Source organism: Lepidochelys kempii, chromosome 10 (genome assembly GCF_965140265.1).
Source record: "Lepidochelys kempii isolate rLepKem1 chromosome 10, rLepKem1.hap2, whole genome shotgun sequence".
In the NCBI taxonomy this organism is placed as follows: domain Eukaryota; kingdom Metazoa; phylum Chordata; order Testudines; family Cheloniidae; genus Lepidochelys; species Lepidochelys kempii.
The window spans coordinates 41,544,401-41,569,207 of NC_133265.1; the positions used below are offsets into that span (position 1 = coordinate 41,544,401).

General features: G+C 45.1%; 1 protein-coding gene across 1 annotated transcript in view; it reads left to right on the top strand.

Annotated features, from left to right (window-relative positions):
- Window positions 1-15,331: 15,331 nt before the first annotated feature.
- The window catches only part of NPTN (neuroplastin), a 103,002-nt gene continuing 93,526 nt past the window's right edge, over window positions 15,332-24,807 (top strand). The window contains exon 1 of the mRNA XM_073363092.1: window positions 15,332-15,598. Coding sequence (XP_073219193.1) covers window positions 15,523-15,598 — 76 coding nt within the window. The 5' untranslated portion in view covers window positions 15,332-15,522. The remainder of the gene's footprint in view (window positions 15,599-24,807) is intronic.

Genomic DNA, 24,807 nt, shown 5'->3' on the forward strand with positions numbered 1-24,807 from the left:
CTGCATGCCTGAACAATATTTTTATACTCTTCCCTGATCATTTGTCCAATCTTCCACTTCTTGTAAGCTTTTGTTTTTGTGTTTGAGATCAGTAAGGATTTCACTGTGAAGCCAAGATGGTCGCCTGCCATATTTGCTATTCTTTCTACACATCAGGATGGTTTGTCCCTGTAACCTCAATAAGGATTGTTTAAAATACAGCCAGCTCTCCTGGATTGCTTTCCCCCTCATATTATTCTCCCAGGGGATCCTGCCCATCCGTTCCTGAGGGAGTCAAAGGCTGCTTTTCTGAAGTCCAGGGTCCATATTCTGCTGCTCTCCTTTCTTCCCTGGGTCAGGATCCTGAACTCGACCATCTTATGGTCACTGCCTCACAGGTTCCCATCCGTTTTTGCTTCCCCTACTAATTCTTCCCAGTTTGTGAGCAGCAGGTCAAGAAGAGCTCTGCCCCTAGTTGATTCCTCCAGCACTTGCACCAGGAAATTGTCCCCTACACTTTCCAAAAACTTCCTGGATTGTCTGTGCACCACTGTATTGCTCTCCCAGCAGATATCAGGGTGATTGAAGTCTCCAATGAGAACCAGGGCCTGCGATCTAATAACTTCCATGAGTTGCCGGAAGAAAGCCTCGTACACCTCACCCCCCTGGTCCGGTGGTCTATAGCAGACTCCCACCACGACATCACCCTTGTTGCTCACGCTTCTAAACTTAATCCAGAGACTCTCAGGTTTTTCTGCTGTTTCACACTGGAGCTCTGAGCAGTCAAACTCCCCCACCTTTTCTGCCCTGCCTGTCCTTCCGGAACAGTTTATATCCATCCATGACAGTACTCCAGTCATGTGAGTTATCCCACCAAGTCTCTGTTATTCCAATCACATCATAATTCCTTGACTGTGCCAGGACTTCCAGTTCTCCCTGCTTGTTTCCCAGGCTCCTTGCATTTGTGTATAGGCACTTGAGAACTAAGAAGGGGGGAAAAGCCCAAAATGGATGTGTTGCAACTTCCATCCAGTCTGCAATTTTCAGGCAATGTTGCAGAGAAGTGGAAAAAAAATCAGACATTGATTTGAATTGTATTTAGCAGCAATAGGGGCAGAGGAGAAAAATGTTAAAGTGAAATCATCAATCTTTTTGCATGTTGTTGGGGAGGAAGCATTGGACATTTATAAAAACTTTAGGTTTGAAGAAGGGGAAAGCATGAGGTAAAATACTGACTCTATTTGAGGTATATTGAATGCCAAAAAGGAATGAAACCTGTTGCCCATTCCAAGCTTCCAGTAAACAGAGGCTAGGGACACCATCTCTGCCCATTATTACCAGATTTGCCCATTACTTTGGGGTATGATCATTTTTTAGGATTACTCTTCTGGAAGGGGGTGTCTCTAATTCTATCAATGTACTGCTTGTGTCACTTGTGTTCTCATACAGAGCTCTACTTCTCCCTGCTGCAAGTTCCCTCCAGGAGCTATCCTGCAGGATCTAGGTTCCCCAGGGCCAGTTCTTCCAGCCCCAGAATCAGATGAACTCACACACACATTAACAGAGCACGTCTGAGAGGACCGGATTAATCAGCACTCCCAAGCTGACCCCTTATATGTCCCTGGACTCAGTAGGCTGGGTCAAGCAGCACTTCCAAGCTGCCACCCTCATACGTCCCAGCTTCAGCATGTCTCTATCTCCACTTTCATGTTACAATTGTTCTGGTAGTTGTGACGTTATTGACATAAACTATGAACGTATAGATCATTGTTGCAACCAGGGTCCTATGGTTGCACCAGTTCTTGTACAGAGGAGGTCAAGTGGGGTGTCTATGGAAAGGTTGTAGTTTGCCGGTTATGATCGTGCTGTCTGTATGTGTGTATCATTTTTGTATTTGAAGTTATGAATAGTGGCTATGTATTTGTTTGATTCTAAGTAAACTCAGTGAAGCATTTGGTCAGCTTCTTGAGAAAGGACTATTCTCAGAAAGTACCTAATCAAGAAACACTTAACTGACAATGGACTTTGGGAGATGCCAATCCACGTCTGAGCTATCCTGGGAAAGTTCAGACTAACATGTAAACAGTGGTGTCGGCCTGCAAAAAGCTGAATCATTCATAGACATGTGATTTGCCTAGGTGGCTACAGACTCCATCTTGTTGCTGTGATTTTGCACAGAAGAACAAAGGGGGTGATGCCCACAAGAGAGAGAATATAAAAGGCCCTGGAAACCCCTCGATTTTATCTTCAGCTGGCTCAAAAAATAGCCTCTCCACCCCAAAGAGATGCCTGAAAGAAACTGGAACAAAGGACAGTAACTATGGGGGTGTGAGTGATTGCTGGACCGAGACTCGGAAGGAGTCTAGTCTGTGAAAGAAGCTTATTGGAACATCTCTGAGGGTGAGATTTACCTGCATTTAGTTTCCTACTGTATTAGGCTTAGATTTGCATGTTTTTGTTTTATTTTGCTTGGTAATTTACTTTGTTTTGTCTGTTATTACTTGGAACCACATAAATCCTACTTTTTATACTTAATTAATAAGTAAAAAGTGATTTTATTAACCCAGAGCAAGTAATTAATACCTGGGGGAGCAAACAGCTGTGCATATCTCTCTATCAGTGTTATAGAGGGTGAACAATTTATGCGTGTACACTGTATAAGCTTTATACAGAGTAAAATGGATTTATTTGGGGTTTGGATCCCATTGGGAAGTGGGTATCTGGGTGCTAGAGACAGGAACACTTACTAAGCTGTTTTCAGTTAAGTCTGCAGCTTGTGGGGGACGTGGTTCAGACCTGGGTTTATGTTTCTAGCAGGCTAGCATGTCTGGCTCAACAAGACAGGGTACTGAAGTCCCAAGCTTCCAGGGAAAATGGGCTCAGAGGTAGTCTCAGCACATCAGGTGGCAGTCCCAAGGGGGTCTCTGTGACCCAACCCATCAGAGTAGTAACCCACTTGATGAGCAAACCCCACAGGATTTTTGGGCATTGCAGGAAACTTTTAGCTTAGGTATGAGAAGCGTTGCTGTAGAGTGAATGAGGAAGCCAAAAAACACCCGCAGGGGGAGGGGGAGGTTGAGGGAGAGAAGCAACCAGCTTAACCATGGAAGTTATTTATTGCCAGGTAATAACCATAAGGAAGCCAAATAAACAAAACAGTTCTAATAAATCTAATTTAAATTTGATTACAAAAGTCAGGTTTAGAAAACTATAACTGATCACACAAGTCAGGGTCAGAAGGCTATACCTAGAGAGAGAGAGAGAGAGAGAGAGAGAGAGCTGGATTCTCACCACGCCATGAAGCTTGAGTCGATCGAGGGTCCCAGGTGGTGGTGGTGGTAGTGGTAGCTGAAGGGCCAGAATGCTGGAGACAGGCAGATACCCCAGTACGATCAGTCAGGAGAAAATGAAGTCCCAATGGCACTGATGCAGATTTTGGATCCAGGCATCAGAACACTTACTTAAGCATGGGTAGGGGTTTTTCAGTGCCGGCCCACAACATTTTGGCACCTGAGAGGGGAGCTCAAATGACACCCCCATGCCCCCTCGCTTGGGCCAAAACTTTTTGAAAGGTCTCAATTCTGCCTTCTTCCTGTTCTACTCCTCTCATGGTACTGCTCTGCTACCTACCCCAATAAAGGAGAACTAACAATTTAAAATGCCGTGTTCAAAAATTTTAAGTAACACTTTCAAACACCTGAACAGCAAATGTAACTTTTCTCGTCTGCATAGTAAACACTGGCATTTTTATCTGTTTAAATAATCAAAGTGCTGCTTTCTGTGCCTTCTTGGTTGCAAAGATTTGAACTGCTTCTGCTGAAGGTCCACAGTCTGAGCCAGCTCATGCTCTATTGAGATGGTTGCAAGGCCGACCAGCCTCTCCTGTGTCATTGTGGAGCTTAGATGTGTTTTTATTAACTTTGGCTTGGAGAGGCTGTGTTCTCCACTGGCAACTATTACAGGAAGTGTTAGAAGTATGCGCAGAGCAACAAAAGCATTTGGAAAGAGGGTGGTCATCTTATTTGTGCACATATATTCCAGAACAGCCTTTGGAGTTCTTCCTGCTGAAATGTATCTTAAAAGGGTTTTCAGTTCATCACCTAAATCACTTGCATCAATATCGCGCAATATCATCATGTGTCAACACTGTCCCTGCATTGCTGGTGTAGGTCTTCTTCAGGTATAGTGAGGAGTTTTGGAATATCATACAACATCCCAAATATACTGCTATGTTCCTTGAGCTGCATGAAATGTTCTTCAACTGACTGTATTGCACAATCTAGCACCTGGTTAAAGAATTCAACTTTGAATTATTGTTTGGGGTCTCTTATGGGATTATCCCATGCCTCGTAATGTCTTCTTCTTCGGTGACTCTTGTATTCTTGAACGGGTGGGAAAATAGCTTCAGTGTGAAGTTCCTCTGCCAACTTCTGTGCACTCTCCAGAATGTTTTGAAATCCCTCATCTGACGGGTAAGACTGTAAGCATGACTTTGCTTTGTCCAGTTTTTCCATTGCTCCAGATATATCAAGGTCAAGACCTTGGAGTCTCTTGCTTACAACATTTATTTCAACAGTATGTCATGCCACAACACTAGCCCACACAGAAATTTGAAGAAGTTATGTAGGTTTCTGGTGATTCCATTTCCCTCTGCCACTGTTCTCCAACAAACAGTTCCTGTCATAGCATTATCCTCCCTAATGGCAACTATGGCATCATCTATCTTCCCAATTTGGTGTTTGATAGGCTTTATCACGTCGTCTCAACTTTCCCATCATGTGGCACTCAGTGGTTTCAGTTTCAGAGAGGATGTTCCCAAATGTTGCTTCAAAATTTGCCATCGATGAGTTGATGCAGAAAAAAAATACATAGATGCTTTGAATTACATTAAAAAATTCAGCAGCCTCACTAGAAGGCTGCATCACTGACCACCAAGTTCAACAAAAAAAGCTGGAGGGTTTAACTCTCGAATCCATGTCTGCAATTCTCTGTTCTTTCTTCTCATGTTGGCACCATTATCGTAGCCCTGACCTCTCATGTCAGCTATTGCAATTCCCATATCTTCCAGCTTTTTAAGAAGCACACTCTTCTTCTCAATCAACAGATTGATAGAGCCAGAAGAGTTCCCAGAAGTCACCTACTACAGGACAGGCCTAACAAAGAAAATAACAGAACGCCACTAGCCGTCACCTTCAGCCCCCAACTAAAACCCCTCCAATGCATTATTAAGGATCTACAGCCTATCCTGAAGGATGACCCAACACTCTCACAAATCTTGGGAGACCGGCCAGTCCGTGCCTACAGACAGCCCCCCAACCTGAAGCAAATACTCACCAGCAACCACATACCACACAACAGAACCACTAACCCAGGAACCTATCCTTGCAACAAAGCCTGTTGCCAACTGTGCCCACATATCTATTCAGGGGAGCACCTATTTCCCCTTGTTTTTTTCCTACACCCCCCCCCCCAGACATTCTTGTTAAACCCTGGATTTGTGCTGGAAATGGCCCACCTTGGTTATCATACACATTGTAAGGAGAGTGATCACTTTAGATAAGCTATTACCAACAGGAGAGTGGGTTTGGGGGGGGGGGGAGGAAAACCTGGATTTGTGTTGGAAATGGCACAACTTGATTATCATACACACTGTAAGGAGAGCGATCACTTTAGATAAGCTATCACCAGCAGGAGAGTGGGGTGGGGGGAGAGAAAACCTTTTGTAGTGGTAAATATACACACAAAGCATGAAAAAATGGGTAAGAGATCTTCTATACTTTCCACAGTATGTATCCGATGAAGTGAGCTGTAGCTCATGAAAGATTATGCTCAAATAAATTGGTTAATCTCTAAGGTGCCACAAGTACTCCTTTTCTTTCTGCTGATAATAGCTCATCTTAACTAATTAGCCTCTCATAGTTTGTATGGTAACTTCCAACTTATCTGTATGTACCGATCTATCTATCTTCCTATATGTTCCATTCTATGCATCCGATGAAGTGAGCTGTAGCCCACCAAAGCTTATGCTCTAGTAAATTTGTTAGTCTCTAAGGTGCCACAAGTACTCCTGTTCTTTTAGCGGATACAGACTAACACGGCTGCTACTCTGAAACCTATCAATAAAGGATCTATTACTAGAATTGGTCTGATAACAACTGAGCTGAGTGTGTGCAGGTGTGGGTTCATTAATATCTAGAGCAGAGATCCCCCATCATGCAGTGCTTCCCTGCTTTTCTGGTCCCAGTTCTTGCCTTGGAATCTTTGTTGTCCGTTCTGTATGCTAATGGAGATGCCTCCCTGTCCCATCTTCAATGCAAATGAGGCTAGGGGAGTTTTCTTAATCCTGTCACTCTTGTCCCAGGGGTTTAGGTGTGTCTCCCACTGCCTTTTCATTGCTTTTTTGTAAGTCTTTCTTCTGATTGGTTTTGGTTCAAGCAGAGGGTGGGGGGAAGGTCTTTTGTGAGTCAGACAGGCTGGGTACTGCACCCTGGTTGCCCAAGAACACGGAGCTGCTGGGTAACACCATCCTGGCTAATAGCCAATGATGGACTTATCCGGTTCTTTTTGAACCCTGTTATAATCTTGGCCTTCACAACATCCTGGCAACTGGCAAGAAGTTCCACAAGTTGACTGTGTGTTGTGTGAAAAAATACTTCCTTTTGTTTGTTTTAAGCTTGCTGACTATTAAACTGATGACACCATAGAGCAATATGTCACAGAATTAAGGAAACTCAGTAAAACCTGTGATATTGGTGAGCTGACAGATTCTCTGGTCAGAGGTAGAATCGTTTGTGGCATTAAAGACAATCTGTTAAGAGAGAGACTCCTCTGTGAAGGAGACTTAACTGTACAAAAAGCTCTCCAAGTATGGGAGGCAGCAGAAACTGTGAATTCACAAGCCAAAGAGTTGAATGCACCAGAAGGGGTTATCCATGTACTAAGTACAAAAGAATATAGCCAGAATAGGTCTGTCAAGGCTGATTCCCCACTCTGGCACTTTGAGTGCAGAAGGTGGGGGCCTGCAAGGTTTCTAAAAATTAATACTGGCCACTCCAAGCTTGTACTAAACTCCCAAGGTTACAGCTTCTCTCTGACCTTGGATGGGTAGATGCTGCCACCACCCAAGTGCAAAAAAACCCTTTTTGGAACCCAGAAAGGCACACTTGGGAATTCCTTCCTGAGGGGTGCCCTCAAGCCCTTTCACCCGCACTCCGGGGAAGAGCTGAGAAAGAAAACAAAGGAAATTAGCTGTTGCCACCAGCTAATTAAACAACATAAGCACAAACCAAAAATCCTATCCTGTTCTTAAAAGAGGCAAATTTTATTAAAAAAAAAAAGAAAGAAAATACATCTGACAACTCAGGCTATTGCTAGATTTTAAAAGAGCAATTCCAAAAATTAAGCACCCAAATTAGCTTTCTTGGGAGTTCAGCTTAAAGGTCACAAGCAAACAAAAGAATCTGGGGTTAGCACAGAAGAATTCACTAGCCATAAGAAATAAACAGAAATAAACCTAATTGCATCTTTCTAAACATTCCTGATCTACTTACATATCTGGATTGTTAATTAGGTAGTTCTTGATATGATCTGATGATTTTCATATCTGGCCTTCAGCTTCTCACAGCATAACTGCTGCCCTGTTCCTCTCTTTCCCAGAGAACCAGAACAGACACAAAAGGGAAGTTTTTTCCCCATTTTAAAAAGTTCCAGCCTTCCCATTGGCTTTTTTGGTCAGGTGCCCACTCCCTTTCCTTTACCAGAGGACTTTTTTAACCCTTTACAGGTAAAGCAAGCAGAGAACAGCCACCAAGAGGGACCTTATAGCTAACTGGCTGGCTGGGTGTCCATAAAAGGGAGCTACCTCCACCCCTTAATTTATCACAAGATCAAATCAAAGAGTGGAACCGCTTGCTATGAAACCACTGCTAGGGGAAAGACTGGACACAGACAGTCATGTGGAAGGTGTGGATCAGAGAATGGCCCCAAATAGTGTTTTCCCTTTGGGAAACTCTGTCATATTTTGCAAAATGCTGCAGATCCCAGATGCAGAAAAGTCAAGTGAATTCAGTTAAAGACAATCTGGTTGAGACATTTTTCATAGATGCACTGGGATCTAGCAAGCCGACTGGATACTGCCTATGACAATGAATGGAACAATTATACCACTAAAACTGGCCTCAGGAGCTCAAGTTAATATTCTGTCTGAACAAGATTATGAGAGACTGAAAATAAGACCAAAACTGGAACTAACAAAAATAAAAGTAACTGGTTATTCTAGAACAAACATATCAGTGAAGGGGAGGTGTATTGCTAGCATCAGCCATAAAAACATCAGGTACAGGTTCCCTTTCACTGTAGGGCCAAAGAAGTTGATAGCAATTTTAGGCCTGGCTGCATGTGAGAAACTCAGTGTGGTAAAACTGATGATTTCACAACAAGAGCACACTGAATCTGTCTACAAGGCACTTATTTGGGAATACCATGACCTGTTTCAAGGTTGGGTTGCTTGCAGGGTGAACATACAATCTGGATAAACAAGCAGGTCACTCCAGTTATCCATCCATATCGAGAGGTGCCATTTGCACTCCATGATAAACTCAAGGCCAAGGCCCTCAAGATGCTGGCGGAACTGGATGAGTCAGGTGATGAAGAGTCCGTGTTGCAGACAGACAAGGCAGAGCTGCAGAGCATGCTGTGCACCCTATCCAGCAAAGTGGAGGACTTGAGCACATGCAATGGCCAGATCGCCAAGCACGGCATGGCACTTCAGCATTCCCTCAATGAGCTGGAGACCCTCAAGTTGCCCGCTGAAAGTAACGAGACAATCAAGCAAGTCAATGAGTGTGCCACACTCCTCCGCATCACCTCCAATGTCATGATCAATGCCTGCTGAGACTTGCTAACCTGCCTGGAGAAGGGGTATTTGGGAAAAGTGAGTGGTAAAGACTCACTCCAGAGCGATGTGATGGTAACCTCTCCTCTCTAGGCAGCTGACACATGGGGTTTATGGAAATATACTACATGGGTTAAAAATTTAATACATGTGTTATTAGATAGTTGTTAGTTGTTTTATATATACAAATGAACTTCTATAGCCATATATATATAGCTATAGAAGTTCATTTGTTTTTCTTTAAGAAGGAAGATATAGAGATATGTTTGTAGAAGATTATAATTTAGAGATGCTCCCTCATAAATATTATGAATATAGGCATTTGGAGATGTGCTCTGGAGGTGGAGGTTGGGAACATCCCATGGCTGTATGCAGCAGTTCACTACCGAAGCTCTTCTGTTTGTTTTATTAAAAGTTTTATTCCTTTCTCATTCATTTGGTTTGTTGTTTAACGAATCCCAAGATAGTTACAAAAACTGCATCCGTAACTAGTTACATTCTAATTCCTATCAAAAACCAGATGCCTGGCAACCCTATTCCTGCATGATGACTATGAAGTAAATAGCAGCATTACAAATTATACAGCTGGAGAGTTCAGTGAGCCATAGAGATGCACTGTGAAATTATTTAAATGCAGGATGCATCAGAGTTGGAATATTTGGTGTTGGTCAGCTTTAGAACTGCAGCTTTGGTTGGAGAGATCTAAGCCATTATTCCACAAAGTACATCAACACATGCTTAAGTCCCATTGAAGTGTGTTATCAATATGGGGCTTTATGGTACCAATGGTTGCATTCCATGGCTGTCAGTGACTTCTTGCCATACTCCTAGGGACAGAGTTTCATTGTCTTTAGCTGAGTAGTGAGATTTTCTTAGAGAGACTGGGCCAGATTCCCATGTCCCATCTGGCTTCTTTGTGCCATATAAATGATACAAAGGAGCCAGACTATATCTGTTACTGGCTGGCTGAGAATACCCGAGGCAGGGAAGGGGAAGCTCTCGGATGGTATAAACCTAGCCGAGCTGGCTACTGCAGCAAACACCAGCTGCTGCTCTGGCACTAGGGTGGAGGTGTGTGTTGGGGGGCTGGAAAGGAGGTGTAATGCACTTTTGGCACTATATGTAGCTGGTGTCAGTTAGAGCAGGCCCTAGCTCCTGTACCTGGGCTGTCTGCCTGGGCTCCTGTACCTCCTCTACCTGGGCTGTCTGCCCCCTTTTCTGACTCCCAGACTGTGCAGCTCCATTGGAATCAGGCTGCCTGAGCTTCCTAAATTGACAGTTGTCCCCAGGATCCTCTATGAAGGGATTACGGATCAGAATGGTATTATTATGACTTTTGTTACCATAGCCCAAGTCATAGACTGGGACCCCATTGTACTAGGCACCGTATAAACACAGAATAGTAGCATTAACACTGCAGAATAGTAAGCATTTTCACAGGTGTAAGTGACTGCACAAGGTGCAGGTCAGTGGAGAATCAGGCCCTCAGTGCTTCAACCCATCCTCCTGAACCTTGTATACTCTGTCTCTTCTAGTCTGTTGTCAAAACAGCTCTGGTGGAGTCATGCTAACAGAGCTTTTCCAGCTCCCCACTGACCCTGGAGTTCCAGGGCATGTATGGCAGACCTCTGCAGGAAAAGTTATACAGCATCAGGCTGCATCACCTTTCCCCTAGAGGCCTACTGGGTTTTTCCATGGATCTGGAACCGGGAGCAGTGCCATGCATTCCTTTACATACAGAAATGGCGAGTGCCATGCACCAAGGGATCCCACTGTTTCTGCTCTGGATTTCTTGAGAGCCTTTCATCCAGAAATCTCTCAGTGCTTTACAAACCTCATAGCCATGTTCACCACCACACTCCAGCTGTTTGTGCATCCTTTTGTCCTGTGTTTGTACAGCACGTAACACAATGGGGTCCTGGTCCCTGACTCCCAAGCACCATGGTGGTTTTAATGGTTTGACCATGGGATGGTGTTCCAAGAAGAAGGAGTGCTAGGCAGAGATGGGCTCCACCTAACGAAGAGAGGGAAGAGCATCTTCGCAAGCAGGCTGGCTAACCTAGTGAAGAGGGCTTTAAACTAGGTTCACCGGGGAAAGGAGACCAAAGCCCTGAAGTAAGTGGGGAAGTTGAATACCAGTAGGAAGGACTAGCAGGAGAGCGGAAGAGGGGAGCACTCCTGAATCATACTGAAAAAGCAGGACGATCAGTGACTTCTCTCAAGTGCCAATACACAAATGCAAGGAGCCTGGGAAGCAAGCAAGGAGAACTGGAAGTCCTGGCACAGTCAAGGAATTATGATGTGATTGGAATACCAGAGACCTGGTGGGATAACTCACATGACTGGAGCACTGTCGTGGATGAATATAAACTGTTCCGGAAGGACAGACAGGGCAGAAAAGTGGGGGGAGTTGCATTGTATGTAAGAGAGCAGTATGACTGCTCAGAGCTCCAGTGTGAAACTGCAGAAAAACCTGAGAGTCTCTGGATTAAGTTTAGAAGTGTGAGCAACAAGGGTGATGTCGTGGTGGGAGTCTGCTATAGACCACTGGATCAGGGGGATGAGGTGGACGAGGCTTTCTTCAGGCAACTAACAGAAGTTCCTGGATCACAGGCCCTGGTTCTCACAGGGAACCTGCTAGGAGAGCAATACAACAGTGCACAGACAATACAGGAAGTTTTTGGAAAGTGTAGGGAACAATTTCCTGGTGCAAGAGCTGGAGGAACCCACTAGGGGCAGAGCTCTTCTTGACCTGCTGCTCACAAATGGGGAAGAATTAGTAGGGGAAGCAAAAGTGGATGGGAACCTGGGAGGAAGAGACCATGAGATGGTTGAGTTCAGGACCCTGACAAAAGGAAGAAAGGAGAGCAGCAGAATACGGACCCTGGACTTCAGAAAAGCAGACTTTGACTCCCTCAGGGAACTGATGGGTAGGATCCCCTGGGAGAATAACATGAGGGGGAAAGGAGTCCTGGAGAGCTGGCTGTATTTTAAAGAATCCTTATTGAGGTTTCAGGAACAAACCATCCCAATGTGTAGAAAGAATAGTAAATATGGCAGGCGACCATCTTGGCTTAACTGTGAAATCCTAGCTGATCTTAAACAAAAAAAAGAAGTTTACAAGACGTGAAAGCTTGAACAAATGACCAGGGAGGAGTATAAAAATATTTTGCTCAGGCATGCAGGAGTGAAATCAGGAAGGCCAAATCACAATTGGAGTTGCAACTAGCAAGGGATGTTAAGAGTAACAAGAAGGGTTTCTACAGGTATGTTAGCAACAAGAAGAAGGTCAGGTAAAGTGTGGGCGCTTTACTGAATGAGGGAGGCAACCTAGTGACAGAGGATGTGGAAAAAGCTAATGTACTCAATGTTTTTTTTTGCCTCTGTCTTCACGAACAAGGTCATCTCCCAGACTACTGCATTGGGCAGCACAGTATGGGGAGGAGGTGACCAACCCTCTGTGGAAAAAGAAGTAGTTCAGGACTATTTAGAAAAGCTGGACGAGCACAAGTCCATGGGGCCGGATGCACTGCATCCGAGAGTGCTAAAGGAGTTGGCAGATGTGACTGTAGAGCCATTGGCCATTATCTTTGAAAACTCATGGTGACTGAGGGAGGTCCCGGATGACTGGAAAAAGGTTAATGTAGTGCCCATTTTAAAAAAGGCAAGAAGGAGGATCTGGGGAACTATGGGCCAGTCAGCCTCACCTCAGACCCTGGAAAAATCATGGAGCAGGTCCTCAAAGAATCAATTTTGAAGCACTTAGAGGAGAGGAAAGTGATCAGGAACAGTCAGCATGGATTCACCAGGGCAAGTCATGCCTGACTAATCTAATTGCCTTCTATGATGAGATAACTGGCTCTGTGGATGAGGGAAAAGCAGTGGACGTGTTATTCCTTAACTTTAGCAAAGCTTTTGATACAGTCTCTCACAGTTTTCTTGCCAGGAAGTTAAAGAAGTATGGGCTGGATCAATGGACTGTAAGATGGATAGAGAGCTGGCTAGATCATCGGGTTCAACGGGTAATGATCAATGGCTCCATGTCTAGCTGGCAGCTGATATCAAGCAGAGTGCCCCAAGGGTCGGCCCTGGGGCCGGTTTTGTTCAATTTCTTCATTAATGATCTGGAGGATGGTGTAAATTGCACTCTCAGCAAGTTTGTGGATGACACTAAACTGGGGGGAGTGATAGATACACTGGATGGTAGGGACAGGATACAGAGGGACCTAGACAAATTAGAAGATTGGAACAAAAGAAATCTGATGAGGTTCAACAAGGACAAGTGCAGAGTCCTGCACTTAGGACGGAAGAATCCCATGCACCGCTCCAGACTAGGGACCAAATGGCTAGGCAGCAGTTCTGCAGAAAAGGACCTAGGGGTTACAGTGGACGAGAAGCTGGATGTGAGTCAACAGCTTGCCCTTGTTGTCAAGAAGGCTTACGGCATTTTGGGCTATATAAGTAGGAATATTGCCAGTAGATCGAGGAACATGATCATTCCCCTCTATTCGGCATTGGTGAGGCCTCATCTGGAGTACTGTGTTCAGTTTTGGGCCCCACACTACAAGAAGGATGTGGAAAAATTGGAAAAAGTCCAGCGGAGGGCAACAAAATTGATTGGGGGCTGGAGCACGTGATTTATGAGGAGAGATTGAGGGGACTGGGATTATTTAGTCTGCAGAAGAGAAGAATGAGGGGAGATTTGATAGCTGCTTTCAACTACTTGAAGGGAGGGTCCAAAGAGGATGGATCTAGACTGATCTTAGTGGTAGCAGATGACAGAACAAGGAGTAATTGTCTAAAGTTGCAGTGGGGGAGGTTTAGGTTGGATGTTAGGAAAAACTTTTTCACTGGGAGGGTGGTGAAACACTGGAATGGGTTACCTAGGGAGGTGGTGGGAACTCCTTCATTAGAGGTTTTTAAGGTCAGGCTTGACAAAGCCCAGGCTGGGATGGTTTAGTTGGGGATTGATCCTGCTTTGAGCAGGGGGTTGGACTAGATGACCTCCTGAAGTCCCTTCCAACCATGATAGTCTATGATTCTATGATTCTATAATAATACTCATCAGGCTTTAAGGGTAGGTGGTGCTAATGGGCTGAAGCAGAGATCAGGAGGGGGTGTGACGTTATTGACATAAACTGTGACTTTATAGATCATTGTTGCAACCACTGTTATATATTTGCAGCAAAGGTGGTTGTGTGAGATGTCTATGACAAGGTTATGATTTGCTGGTTATGATTGTATTATCTGTATGCATGTATCATTTTTGTATTTAAAGTTATAAGTATTGGCTCTATACTGTCTGTATTTCAAACTTGTGCTGTGCTTCTGGGTGACACCCCAGAGAATTTGGCATCAGCTCTGCCTAGCCTGCTTGATGGCCCATTAAGGACCATCAACTATAGAATTGATCCACTGAGAGAAGGCAGATACACCTTGTGACTCAGCAAGGCATGCAGTGACATTCCTAGGGACAGAACTCTAAGGTTTTTCCATGTCATGTGCTGGATAGTTTGTCTTTGAAACAAAGAAAGCAGAGGCCACATGGCAAGAGACTATAAAAGGCTGCAGCATCTCCTCCCTCTTGTCTTCAATCCTGCGTCTGCCTCTGGAGGGAATTTGCTACAAACTGAAGCTCTGAACAAAGGACGGAATGACCCATTCCAGCTGTGGATGTACTTGAGACTTGATTTGAACCTGCAGTTTATTCCATCACTGCTACAAGCCTGAACAAAGAACTTTGCCATTACTGTATGTAATTGATTTCATCTAAACAATCTTAACTCTCTCATTTATATTTCTTTCTTTTTATGAATTAACCTTTAGATTTTACAGGATTGGCAACAGCGTGATTTGTGGGTAAGATCCAATTTGTATATTGACCTGGGTCTGGGACTTGGTCCTTTAGGATCGGGAGAACCTTTTTTCTTTTACTGGGGCATTGGTTTCCATAACCATTTGTCCCCATAATGAGTGGCACTGGTGGTGATACTGGGAAACTGGAGTGTCTAAGGGAATTGCTTGTGTGACTTGTGGTTAGCCAGTGGGGTGAGACCAAAGTCCTCTCTGTCTGGCTGGTTTGCTTTGCCTTAGAGGAGGAGACTCACCACCCTGGGGCTGTGACTGCCCTGCTCTAAACAATTTGTCTTGACTTGATACTCTCAGAAGTGTCCCACCAAAGGGAGCATCATTACAGGGGACTCTGGGTTGGGGGAGGGGAGGTGGCACTAAGGGGCTGCAACAGGGTTGGGGGGCTCTGAGGAGGGGGAAGTGTCAGTAAGGGGTGCAGCAGGGACAGGGGGCTCTGCGCTGGGGAGGGGGTGGCACTTAGGGGGTGCAGCAGGAATAGGGGCTCTGAGCTGGAGAGGGGAGGGAAGGGGGCAGTAACGGGCTGCAGTACGGTGGCCGGGCAGGTTAAGGGCCCGTGCTGTCACGTGACACAGGTCACTTTCTCCCAGAGCCTGTCACGTGAGCATGCAGCTCCACGGGTGGAGCTTCGCTTCCTCCCGCTCCGGCGTCTCGCGGGGCTTGGCGCTGCGGTAGGAGGTCGGAGGCAGAAGGACGGAGCCGGTCCCTGTTCGCTCCTCGGTGTCGCCGCTGTTCCCCTCCCGCCCCAGGCCGTGTCGCGCTGTGTCCGGCCTGAGAGGAGGATGTCGGGCTCCGGGTCGCTCTGCCTGTTGCTGGCCGCCGCCTGCCTCATCTCGGGTCCCGCCGCAGCGCAGAACGGTGAGTGGGAGGGGAGCCGGGCGCGGGGGGAGGGAGGTGGGCTGGGGATCAGGGTATGGCCGGGCTGAGGAGCGGGGTGGGGGTTGTGAGGGGGCTACCTCCCATATATGGGGAGGCAGCATGGTGCTGGAAGAGAAGGGGGGGTGAAAGGGACAGGGGGATGGGCGGTGGGGTGCGGGGGCAGGTGTGTGTGAAGGGTGAGAGCAGGGTACAGTGGTGCTGGGGAGGAGCCTGAGAGAGGCTGGTAGGAAGCAAGGCTGATATGTGGGGGTGGGCAGAGAAGTGGAGAGGAGTGTGGCTGTGGTGGGGGGAACTGGAGGCTGCTGAAAGGGAGAGCAGAAACAGCAAGAGATGGGGGGATTAACAGTGAGGTGTGTAGAGCTGGAAGGGGTGAGTAGCTAGTGTGGAGGGAGGTATGTTTCTGAGGGTGGTTTGAGAGAGAGTGAGGCAGGGCAGTAGTGAATCGGGGTGGTGTGTGGATAGCAGAATAAATTTGATTCGCCTGGGTAAGCAGCAAGGCACAGACAGAAGCAGGTGTGCACGCTGGATGCCCTGATCTCTTAGGGCAAGTCTGCACTACAAAATTAAGTTACATCGACATACAGCCATCACAATAATTAAATCGTTTTTGCATGTCCACATTACACTCCTTGTGTTGGCGGCTCGTGTCTTCACCAGGAGCGCTTGCACTGATTTAGCTGTCAGGGTAGGGCAGGGGTGGCCAACCGGTGGCTCCGGAGCCACATGCGGCTGTTCAGAAGTCAATATGCAGCTCCTTGTATAGGCACCGACTCTGGGGCTGAAGCTACAGGCGCCAACTTTCCAGTGTGCAAGCGGGTGTTCACTGCTCAACCCCTGGCTCTGCCACAAGCTCTGTCCCCACTCCACCCCTTCCTGCCCCCTCCCCTGAGCCAGCCATGCCCTCGCTCCTCCCCCTCCCCCCCAGAGCCTCCTGCATGCCTTGAAACAGCTGATCGGCAGGTGTGGGGGAGAGGGAGCTGATGGGGGCCTGCTGATATATTACTATGGCTCTTCAGCAATGTACAATGGTAAATTCTGGCTCCTCCTTAGGTTCAGGTGGCCACCCCTGGTGTAGGGCATTGTGGGATGGCTTCTGAAAGGCAGCAACAGTTGATGTAAGCAATGCAGTGTCTACACTGACACTGTGTTGACCTAACTATATAACCTAAGCGCTACACCTCTCATGTAGGTGGAGTAATTAAGTTGGTGTAGTGAGTGGACTGCATCAGTGGGAGCTGTATTTTAGTGTAGACGCTTACCAAGTTTGGTCAATGTAAGCTGTCTTATGTTGACATAATTCTGTAGTGTAGATCCGGCCTAAGCGCTGGAGCAGCAAAAGCAATATGATCTGCTGAATACTGGAGTGTGGAAAGTGGATCTGGAAATCTAGTGCCGTTCTGTAAGAAGAACGTAGAGAGTCAATGTGGCTATATGTGAAAAAGATTGTTTGTTTATGCAGAGTTCAGCAGTTGCCACTTTAACTACTCTCTGCCAAGATATAAATATCTAGTTTAAAAAGTATACTTGTGCTAATAGTTACTGTGAAAACATAATGCTTTGGATCAGTCATCCCACTTAAAATCTCTGATGGCCCTTCTGAACCTGTTCTGAATAGCAGAACCTGTTCATGCAGTGCAAATATTATTTAAACATTAAATGCTGTCTGCAATGTCAAGACCCATAGCTTTAAATCACAGCTGCTTTCTGAATTTTTGTATCTCAAGGAGCTTCTGAGGCATATAACGCCTTATGCAGCATATGAGATGCTCCTGGTAAAATGGAATGTCTCTTTCCGCCTACTAAATCTGCATCTGCTGAGCTGCTTTAAATGATTTATAATGGAATAAAATTGTAGTTCCTTAGCAACCAAAGAGAGATCCTCTGATAGGGCCATAAAGGAAAAACTGTTTGTTTTCTCATAGGGTAGTGTGTGCTAAATCTAGCATAGCATACCATCTCCATGGTGCGAGTTTGCAGCTAAGTGCATGATAATGGCGATGTAAAGCAGGGCCAAGAGGCTGGGTTAAATGAGTGAAACTCTTTTCAAGGAAGGTCACGCAGAGCTTATAAAAATGAATAAGAACGGCCCTACTGGGTCAGACCAAAGGTCCATATAGCCCAGTATTCTGTCTTCTAACTGTGGCCAGTGCCCCAGAGGGAATGAACAGAACAGGTAATTATCAAGTGATCCATCCTCCGTCGCTCATTCTCAGCTTCTGGCAAACAGAGGCTAGGGACACCGTTCCTTCCCATCCTGGCTAATAGCCATTGATGGACCTATGTGACTTGATGAGACATGTGATCCTAAAGCTAGTGCAGCGGTTCACTAATTGTGGTGTGTGAAATTGTTGCAACTGGGACCCTGTAACAGGGTGTTCTGTCCCCTTTAAGGGGTGGAACCTGGGGCTAGCCAACCCCTGTTCCGTGACCTGATTCTTTAAGGAAACAGGTACTGAAGAGAGCAGTGGACTGGCACCAGCTGTTAATCAGGTAGATACCTCCTTAACATGATAACATCCAGCGGGTAGGTGAGGATCAGAAGTAGAGCCTGGAGAGGAGATTTGCAGGGGAGCATTGAGTCAGGAGGGAGGCTCCTTGGGATGGGAACCAGAAGCAGAGGGGAGATTGTGCAAAGTAATGCATATTGGAAAACATAATCCCAATTATACATACAAAATGATGAGGTCTGAATTAGCTAAAAGAAAAGGAGTACTTGTGGCACCTTAGAGACTAACCAATGTATTTGAGCATGAGCATCCGATGAAGTGAGCTGTAGCTCACGAAAGCTTATGCTCAAATAAATTGGTTAGTCTCTAAGGTGCCACAAGTACTCCTTTTCTTTTTGCGAAGACAGACTAACACGGCTGTTACTCTGAAATCTGAATTAGCTGTTACCACTCAAGAAAGACATCTTGGAGTTCTCTGAAAACCTCCTCTCAACATGTACCAGCAGTCAAAAAAGCTAATGGAATGTTAGGAGCCTTTAGGAAAGGGATAGATAATAAGACAGAAAATATTATAATGCCATTATATAAAGCCCTAGTACACCCACACCTTGAATGCAGTGTGCAGTTCTGGTTGCCCCATCTGAAAAAAGGTATGTTAGAATTGGAAAAAGTACAGAAAAGGGCAAAACACATGATGGGGGTATGGAACAGCTTCCATATGAGAAGAGATTAAAAAGACTGGGAGTGTTCAGTTTGGAAAAGAGACAACTAAGGGGGGGATATGATAGAGTGTGGAGAAAGAGAATAAGAAAGTGTTGTTTACCCTTTCACGTAACACAAGAACCAGGGGTCACCTAATGAAATTAATAGGGAGCAGGTTTCAAACAAACAACAGGAAGTACTTCTCCAGACGAGACATAGTCAATCCGGAAACTCGTTTCCAGGCGGTGTTGTGAAGCTCAAAAGTATAACTACGTTCAAAAAAGAAGTAGATAAATTTGTGGAGGATAGGTCTATCAGTGGCGGTTAGCCAGGCTCTGGGTGTCCCTAAGCCTCTGACTGCCGGATGCTGCAACTGCACAACAGGGAATGCATCACTTGATAATTGCCCTCTTCTGTTCGTTCCCTCTGAAGCATCTGGCAGGCAACTCTCAGATGAGAGGATAGTGGGCTAGATGGACCATTGGTCTGACCCAGTATGGCTGTTTTTATGTTCTTATTGGTGTGCTGGGGAGCCTGTCTGAATCACAGTCCAGCTCCAAGGAGGAGGGAGAGGGGCCAAGTATAAGAGTCCAAAGACCACAGGAGCCTCTATGTAGTGGGGCTGGAGCTTGGATACTGGTGGGCTGGGGAAGCGTATTTGAATCACGGCACAGCTCCATGAAGGAGAGCTGTGCAGTCCTTTTATGAAGGGGAAAGAAGTTCAGTCCAATAACCAGGGCAGGAGGAGACCTGTGGGAAAGACTGTCCCGTGAGGCCAGGGCCTGCAGTGGGACTGACCGAACTCCCTGGCTCAGAGGGAACTGGGGAGGGGATCTGGGAACCTGAAGCTTTGGAACTAGGGTGAATTGGAGCTGAAGCTTCCTGGTGCTCAGGTAAGAATCAGGGATCCATTGTTAATAGAAATCAGGCCAGATGGCTTCCTGTCAAAGGAAAAGGAAGAGTTGATTAAACTGTCATAGGGTGGGGCACTCAATTTTGAATTTAACATAGTGCTGCTCAGTAACTTGCGGTTAAGAAGAAGAGAGGACTTTAGCCTGATACCTGACAGAATTTTGGGATTTTTTTTTTATGCCCTTCAGCACTAGGTATCTCTGCAAGGATTTTTTCCCTGATTGCCATTAAAAATAAGTATAGGACGAACCTCAGTGTAGAACTGGACCTCTGACAAGCTCTCTAGTATCTAGTGAGTATCACTAGTCTACATAGCAACTACTATATATTCTGTGACGCAAGCACACCCTTCTTATTAACGACACTTTTAAAATTTTCTCTGAGCTATTCAAAATGTTTAATATTTTTCTTGATTTTAAACTTTGTAAAAAGTAAACAAAGTAAATTTTGGCTCATGTTCAACAACAATCCAGATTAGAATTAAGCAGCAATTTCAAATTAGACAAATTAAAAAATCAAGCCATTGACTTAATTTAGCAGCATATAAAAACATCATTTGACATATTTCATTGTTTTCTATAATTTGAGTAACATAACCGACATAAATTAATAATTGATGCTTTTGATTCACTGTCTAAAAACCCAAGATGTTTTATAAAAAGAAAAGGAGTACTTGTGGCACCTTGGAGACTAACCAATTTATTTGAGCATAATGTGGTACATGAACCAATAAAGTTTGAACAGCTAAGCTGGTGAGATATATAATCTAGGTGGGTTCTGCAACCAGGAAGTATACAGGTGCAGTGGTAAAACACTAAAAATTAGCTAGTAAATATTAAGACATAGTTGAAGGTATAAATGCTGTAGGGCTTAGAGGTTTTAGTGCAGAAAGATGGGACTGCGAATCTATGCACATTTTGAAATATATCTAAAAGGAAGGCGATCACTTACTATAAGTAAGGCTAAGATTTGTCACGCATGTTTTTAGTAAAGTCACGGACAGGTCACAGGCAATAAAGAAAAATTCACTGAAGCCAGTGACCTGTATGTGACTTTTAGTAAAAATATGCATGACAAAATGGGGAGCTGCAGGCTCCCTACATCACCCCGCGGGGCCTGGCTCGGAGCTGCAGGGTCCCCCCCACCGCCGGTGGCTCTAAGCTTGGGGAACCCCCGTCGTCTGCGTTGGCTCGGAGCTTCAGGGGTCCACCTCCACCTACAGCGGCTCCATGCTCCAGGGTATCCCTGCCGTCTGCGGCATCTTCGTGCTACAGGGTGCCCATGGGGGCTGGAGTTGTGGGGCGGCCCCCGGGAGTTCCCGGGAGCCCCGCCATCTGGGAGCGCTGGGCACTCCTGCCTCTGCCCCGGCTGGGAGCTCGGGCCCCTGCAGTTCCCAGCCGCCAGGAGTAACGGGGGACCCTGCAACTCCCAGACGTCTGGGGCTCAAGTCACAGAGGTCTCTGGAAGTCACGGATTCAGTGATCTCCTTGACAAAATCATAGCCCTAACTGTAAGTCACTGGTTTGCAATTTTTTCTTCAGCAGTGCTGCCATCTCTTCTGTTTTCAGACTTCTAAACATGGCAGTATAGGTTAAAGATTTCATATCTTCTCCAAGTCTCCATTTGTTTGTTTATTTGTAGAGGTTCTCAAATAAAAAGAAAAGGAGTACTTGTGGCACCTTAGAGACTAACAAATTTATTTGAGCATAAGCTTTCGTGAGCTGTCGGATGCATTCAGTGGAAAATACAGTGAGGAGATTTATATACATAGGGAACATGAAACAATGGGTGTTACCATACACACTGTAAGGAGAGTGCTATTACCAGCAGGAGGGTGGCGGGCGGGGTGGGGGGGGAAGGAGGGACCTTTTGTAGTGATAATCAAGGTGGGCCATTTCCAGCAGTTGACAAGAACGTCTGAGGAACAGTGGGGGATGGAGGGGGGGTATATATATGGGGAAATAGTTTACTTTGTGTAATGACCCAACCACTCCCAGTCTCTAGTCAAGCCTAAATTAATTGTATCCAGTTTGCAAATTAATTCCAATTCAGCAGTCTCTCATTGGAGTCTGTTTTTGAAGGTTTTTTTTGTTGAAGAATTGCAACTTTTAGGTCTGTAATCAAGTGACCAAAGAGATTGAAGTGTTCTCCAACTGGTTTTTGAATATTATGATTCTTGATGTCTGATTTGTGTCCATTTATTCTTTTATGTACAGACTGTCCAGTTTGACTAATGTACATAGCAGAGGGGCATTGCTGGCACATGATGGCATATATCACATTGGTAGATAAGTGTTTTAAGGGGTCTGTATTAGTTATTCTAAACCAGCAATTCGTAGGAGGCAAGTCAATGGAACTGACCTATGTTGACAAGATAATAGTCTCAACCTGCTGCAAACATTATTGTTTTTAGCATTTACTTTGCAGCAGGGTGAGACTAATGGGGAATAGGCACCTAACTTCCTCTGATCCCTGTAAAAATGCTGTTTGGAATGTGCTGTGGATAAGTCTGACCTCCCTTCTGTCAGAGAAATGCTGTCTGACTCTTGTGGTCTGATTACTTTCCAGGTGTCATCTCTGTTGAGTTTCTGTCTCTGTTATGTTTTCTATTTTATGTAAGTGAAGTGGGGGGAGCATTGAGTTAAATGGGTCATGTGCTTGTAACTGTTGTTTCATAGCAATGGCAGGTAGGATATAGAATAATGGGATTTGGTATAAGAAGTCTATGTAGACTGCATGCAGATCTGCAGCGTAAACCTTTGCTTTGTGACAGTGAGTACCAGTCTTCAGATTAGTGAATGTTGACATAAAGCTGGGGTTAGGCTAAAGTGTTTAGCCCTGTAGTGCACTGATCATGATTTCTGTTGCTGGCATAAAGGCCTACCTAGCTAGCCAGGTAGTGTCAGGCGCTGGCATAAAGCAAGTCCTTTTAGACACAGAACTAGAACCCTAGTTAAGGCATGTGGTGTTTGGATGGAGTGGACTAAGCTCATTAATTAGAATATTTATTACTTAGCACACACCCATCCCAACTTTTCAACTGGAATAAATGATGGTTGTCCCAGTATTTGATAGATTGCCTCAAGATGCTTTGAGATTGTGCTCAGTTGTAGGAAATGTAGATAGCCTTAGTGCAGAGTTCAATTTACCTATGTCTACTTTGGCAATTGAACGACAACACTTCTGTCTTTCAGAGGTGTTAGTCGTCGTCCCCCAAGCCCCAGAAAACAAAAGTTTTGCCATGACAAGTGCCAGTGTGAACAGTGCGTTCCTGCCGACAATGCGAACGCCACTTGTTGGGAGTGGAAGTGTTTTGTTGGCAGGAGAGCCGACAGTGGCTACACCGCACGACTTTTAGTGACATGGGTGTAGCTGTGTAGTGTAGACATAGTCTTAATGTCACAAAAGGAAACTTTTCAGAGTAGTAGCCATGTTAGCCTGTATTTGCAAAAAGAAAAGGAGTACTTGTGGTACCTTAGAGACTAACCAATTTATTTGAGCATAAGCATAAGCTTTCGTGAGCTACATCCAATGAAGTGAGCTGTAGCTCACGAACGCTTATGCTCAAATAAAAGGAAACTTGTTCGTTTCTTAAAGAATGTGCATTGCCACTAATAAAATCAAAGATCAGTGACTTAAAAATGCAACAAAAACAAATCACTACAGCTTGAATAGGTCTACTTAAGTATTTTAAGTTTGGTAACAACTTGCTTAGAAATGTGACTTTTAAATACAATAAATATTGTATTCATTCCTATCATGCTGAAGGATCCCAAAATGTTTTACAAACTATACCTAGGGATCACACTATCTATTTGAAACCTAGTCATCATTGTAGTGTAAGGTTTCAGTGTTTCACAGTGCACAGTAACACTGCAAGAGTTTAGGACAGGAAGTTAAAAGCATAGCAGTTGAAATTGAAGAAGACATTACCACAGTATTTTGATGAAACACCTTGCTCCTCCAAAAATGCTATGGTGTCTTGAATGGCCCACAGGCAAGCAAATCTCTGTATTTCGGTCTCAGACAAAAGATTGTCATTGATTCGGTAGGGTGAACTTAAAAAAAATTACTGTGAAGTTTCCTCTTCAAATGAATGGGGAATAATAAGTTATTTTTAATAATTTAAAATTCTATTGGAGCTTTATTAAGTGCTTTTTAAGATTGTGTGAAGATTCTAAAAACATATCAAATTTGAAGCATTTAGAGAAATTGACATTCTTGCAATTTAAACTTTCATGGGAATTCCTGGGAGAAACTTGTCAGATTTTGCAAAACTGAGTGGATGTCTACTTTGCAATATAAGCGAAGGGTCAGGGGGACTCAAGCCCACTAGTTCAGTATTTGCAAGCCTGGGCTTGAATGTCCACACTAAATATTGACCCTAGGTTTAGAATTTCTGAACCCAGGTCTCTCACCCATGCTTGGGCGTTGACACTGCATTACACAGACCTGAGTCAAACCAGCCTATTCTGAGCTTCCTAGTGCCCTTCCCAGCTGTAGCTGCTTTAGCCCTTTGTGGTGCAGTGTGGGAAAACTTGACTGTCTACCCCACAGCTCGCAGGAAGTTGTCACAGCCTGCCAAAATATTCTGCCGAGCTGTCTTTTGGGTCTGCACACTCTCGGCAACATTGAAGAGTCACCATTTGAAGAACTTGTCTTGGATGTGCTTCCACTCCTGTTTCAAGATATGGGCAGAGCATCTATGAGACACTAGTGGACATTTAGATGGTGTTTTATGACCCTACTGAAGGCATCTGTTGGAGAAGGAGGAGCATGCAGACATGGCAAACTCGATGTGGCTGATGCCTCTCGTGACTCCTGGTGTAGCTGCTGATACCCCCTTTGCAGACCAGCACTTCTGGAGGTGGGCCAAAACCACAGACTTTTGGGATCACATTGTCATGCAAACCTGAGATGACCAGAAGTGGTCCAGAGCTTTTTCAGGCAGAAAGCTACATTTCTGGAGCCATGTGAGCAGCTTGCCACAGCTCTCCAGCATCACAACACATGCATGAAGGCTGCTTTGCTGGTCCAGAGGCAGGGGGCTATAACCATCAGGAAGCTGTCTACCCCAGACTACTACAAATGTGTTGCTATCCATTTTGGTGTTAGAAAGACAGCTGT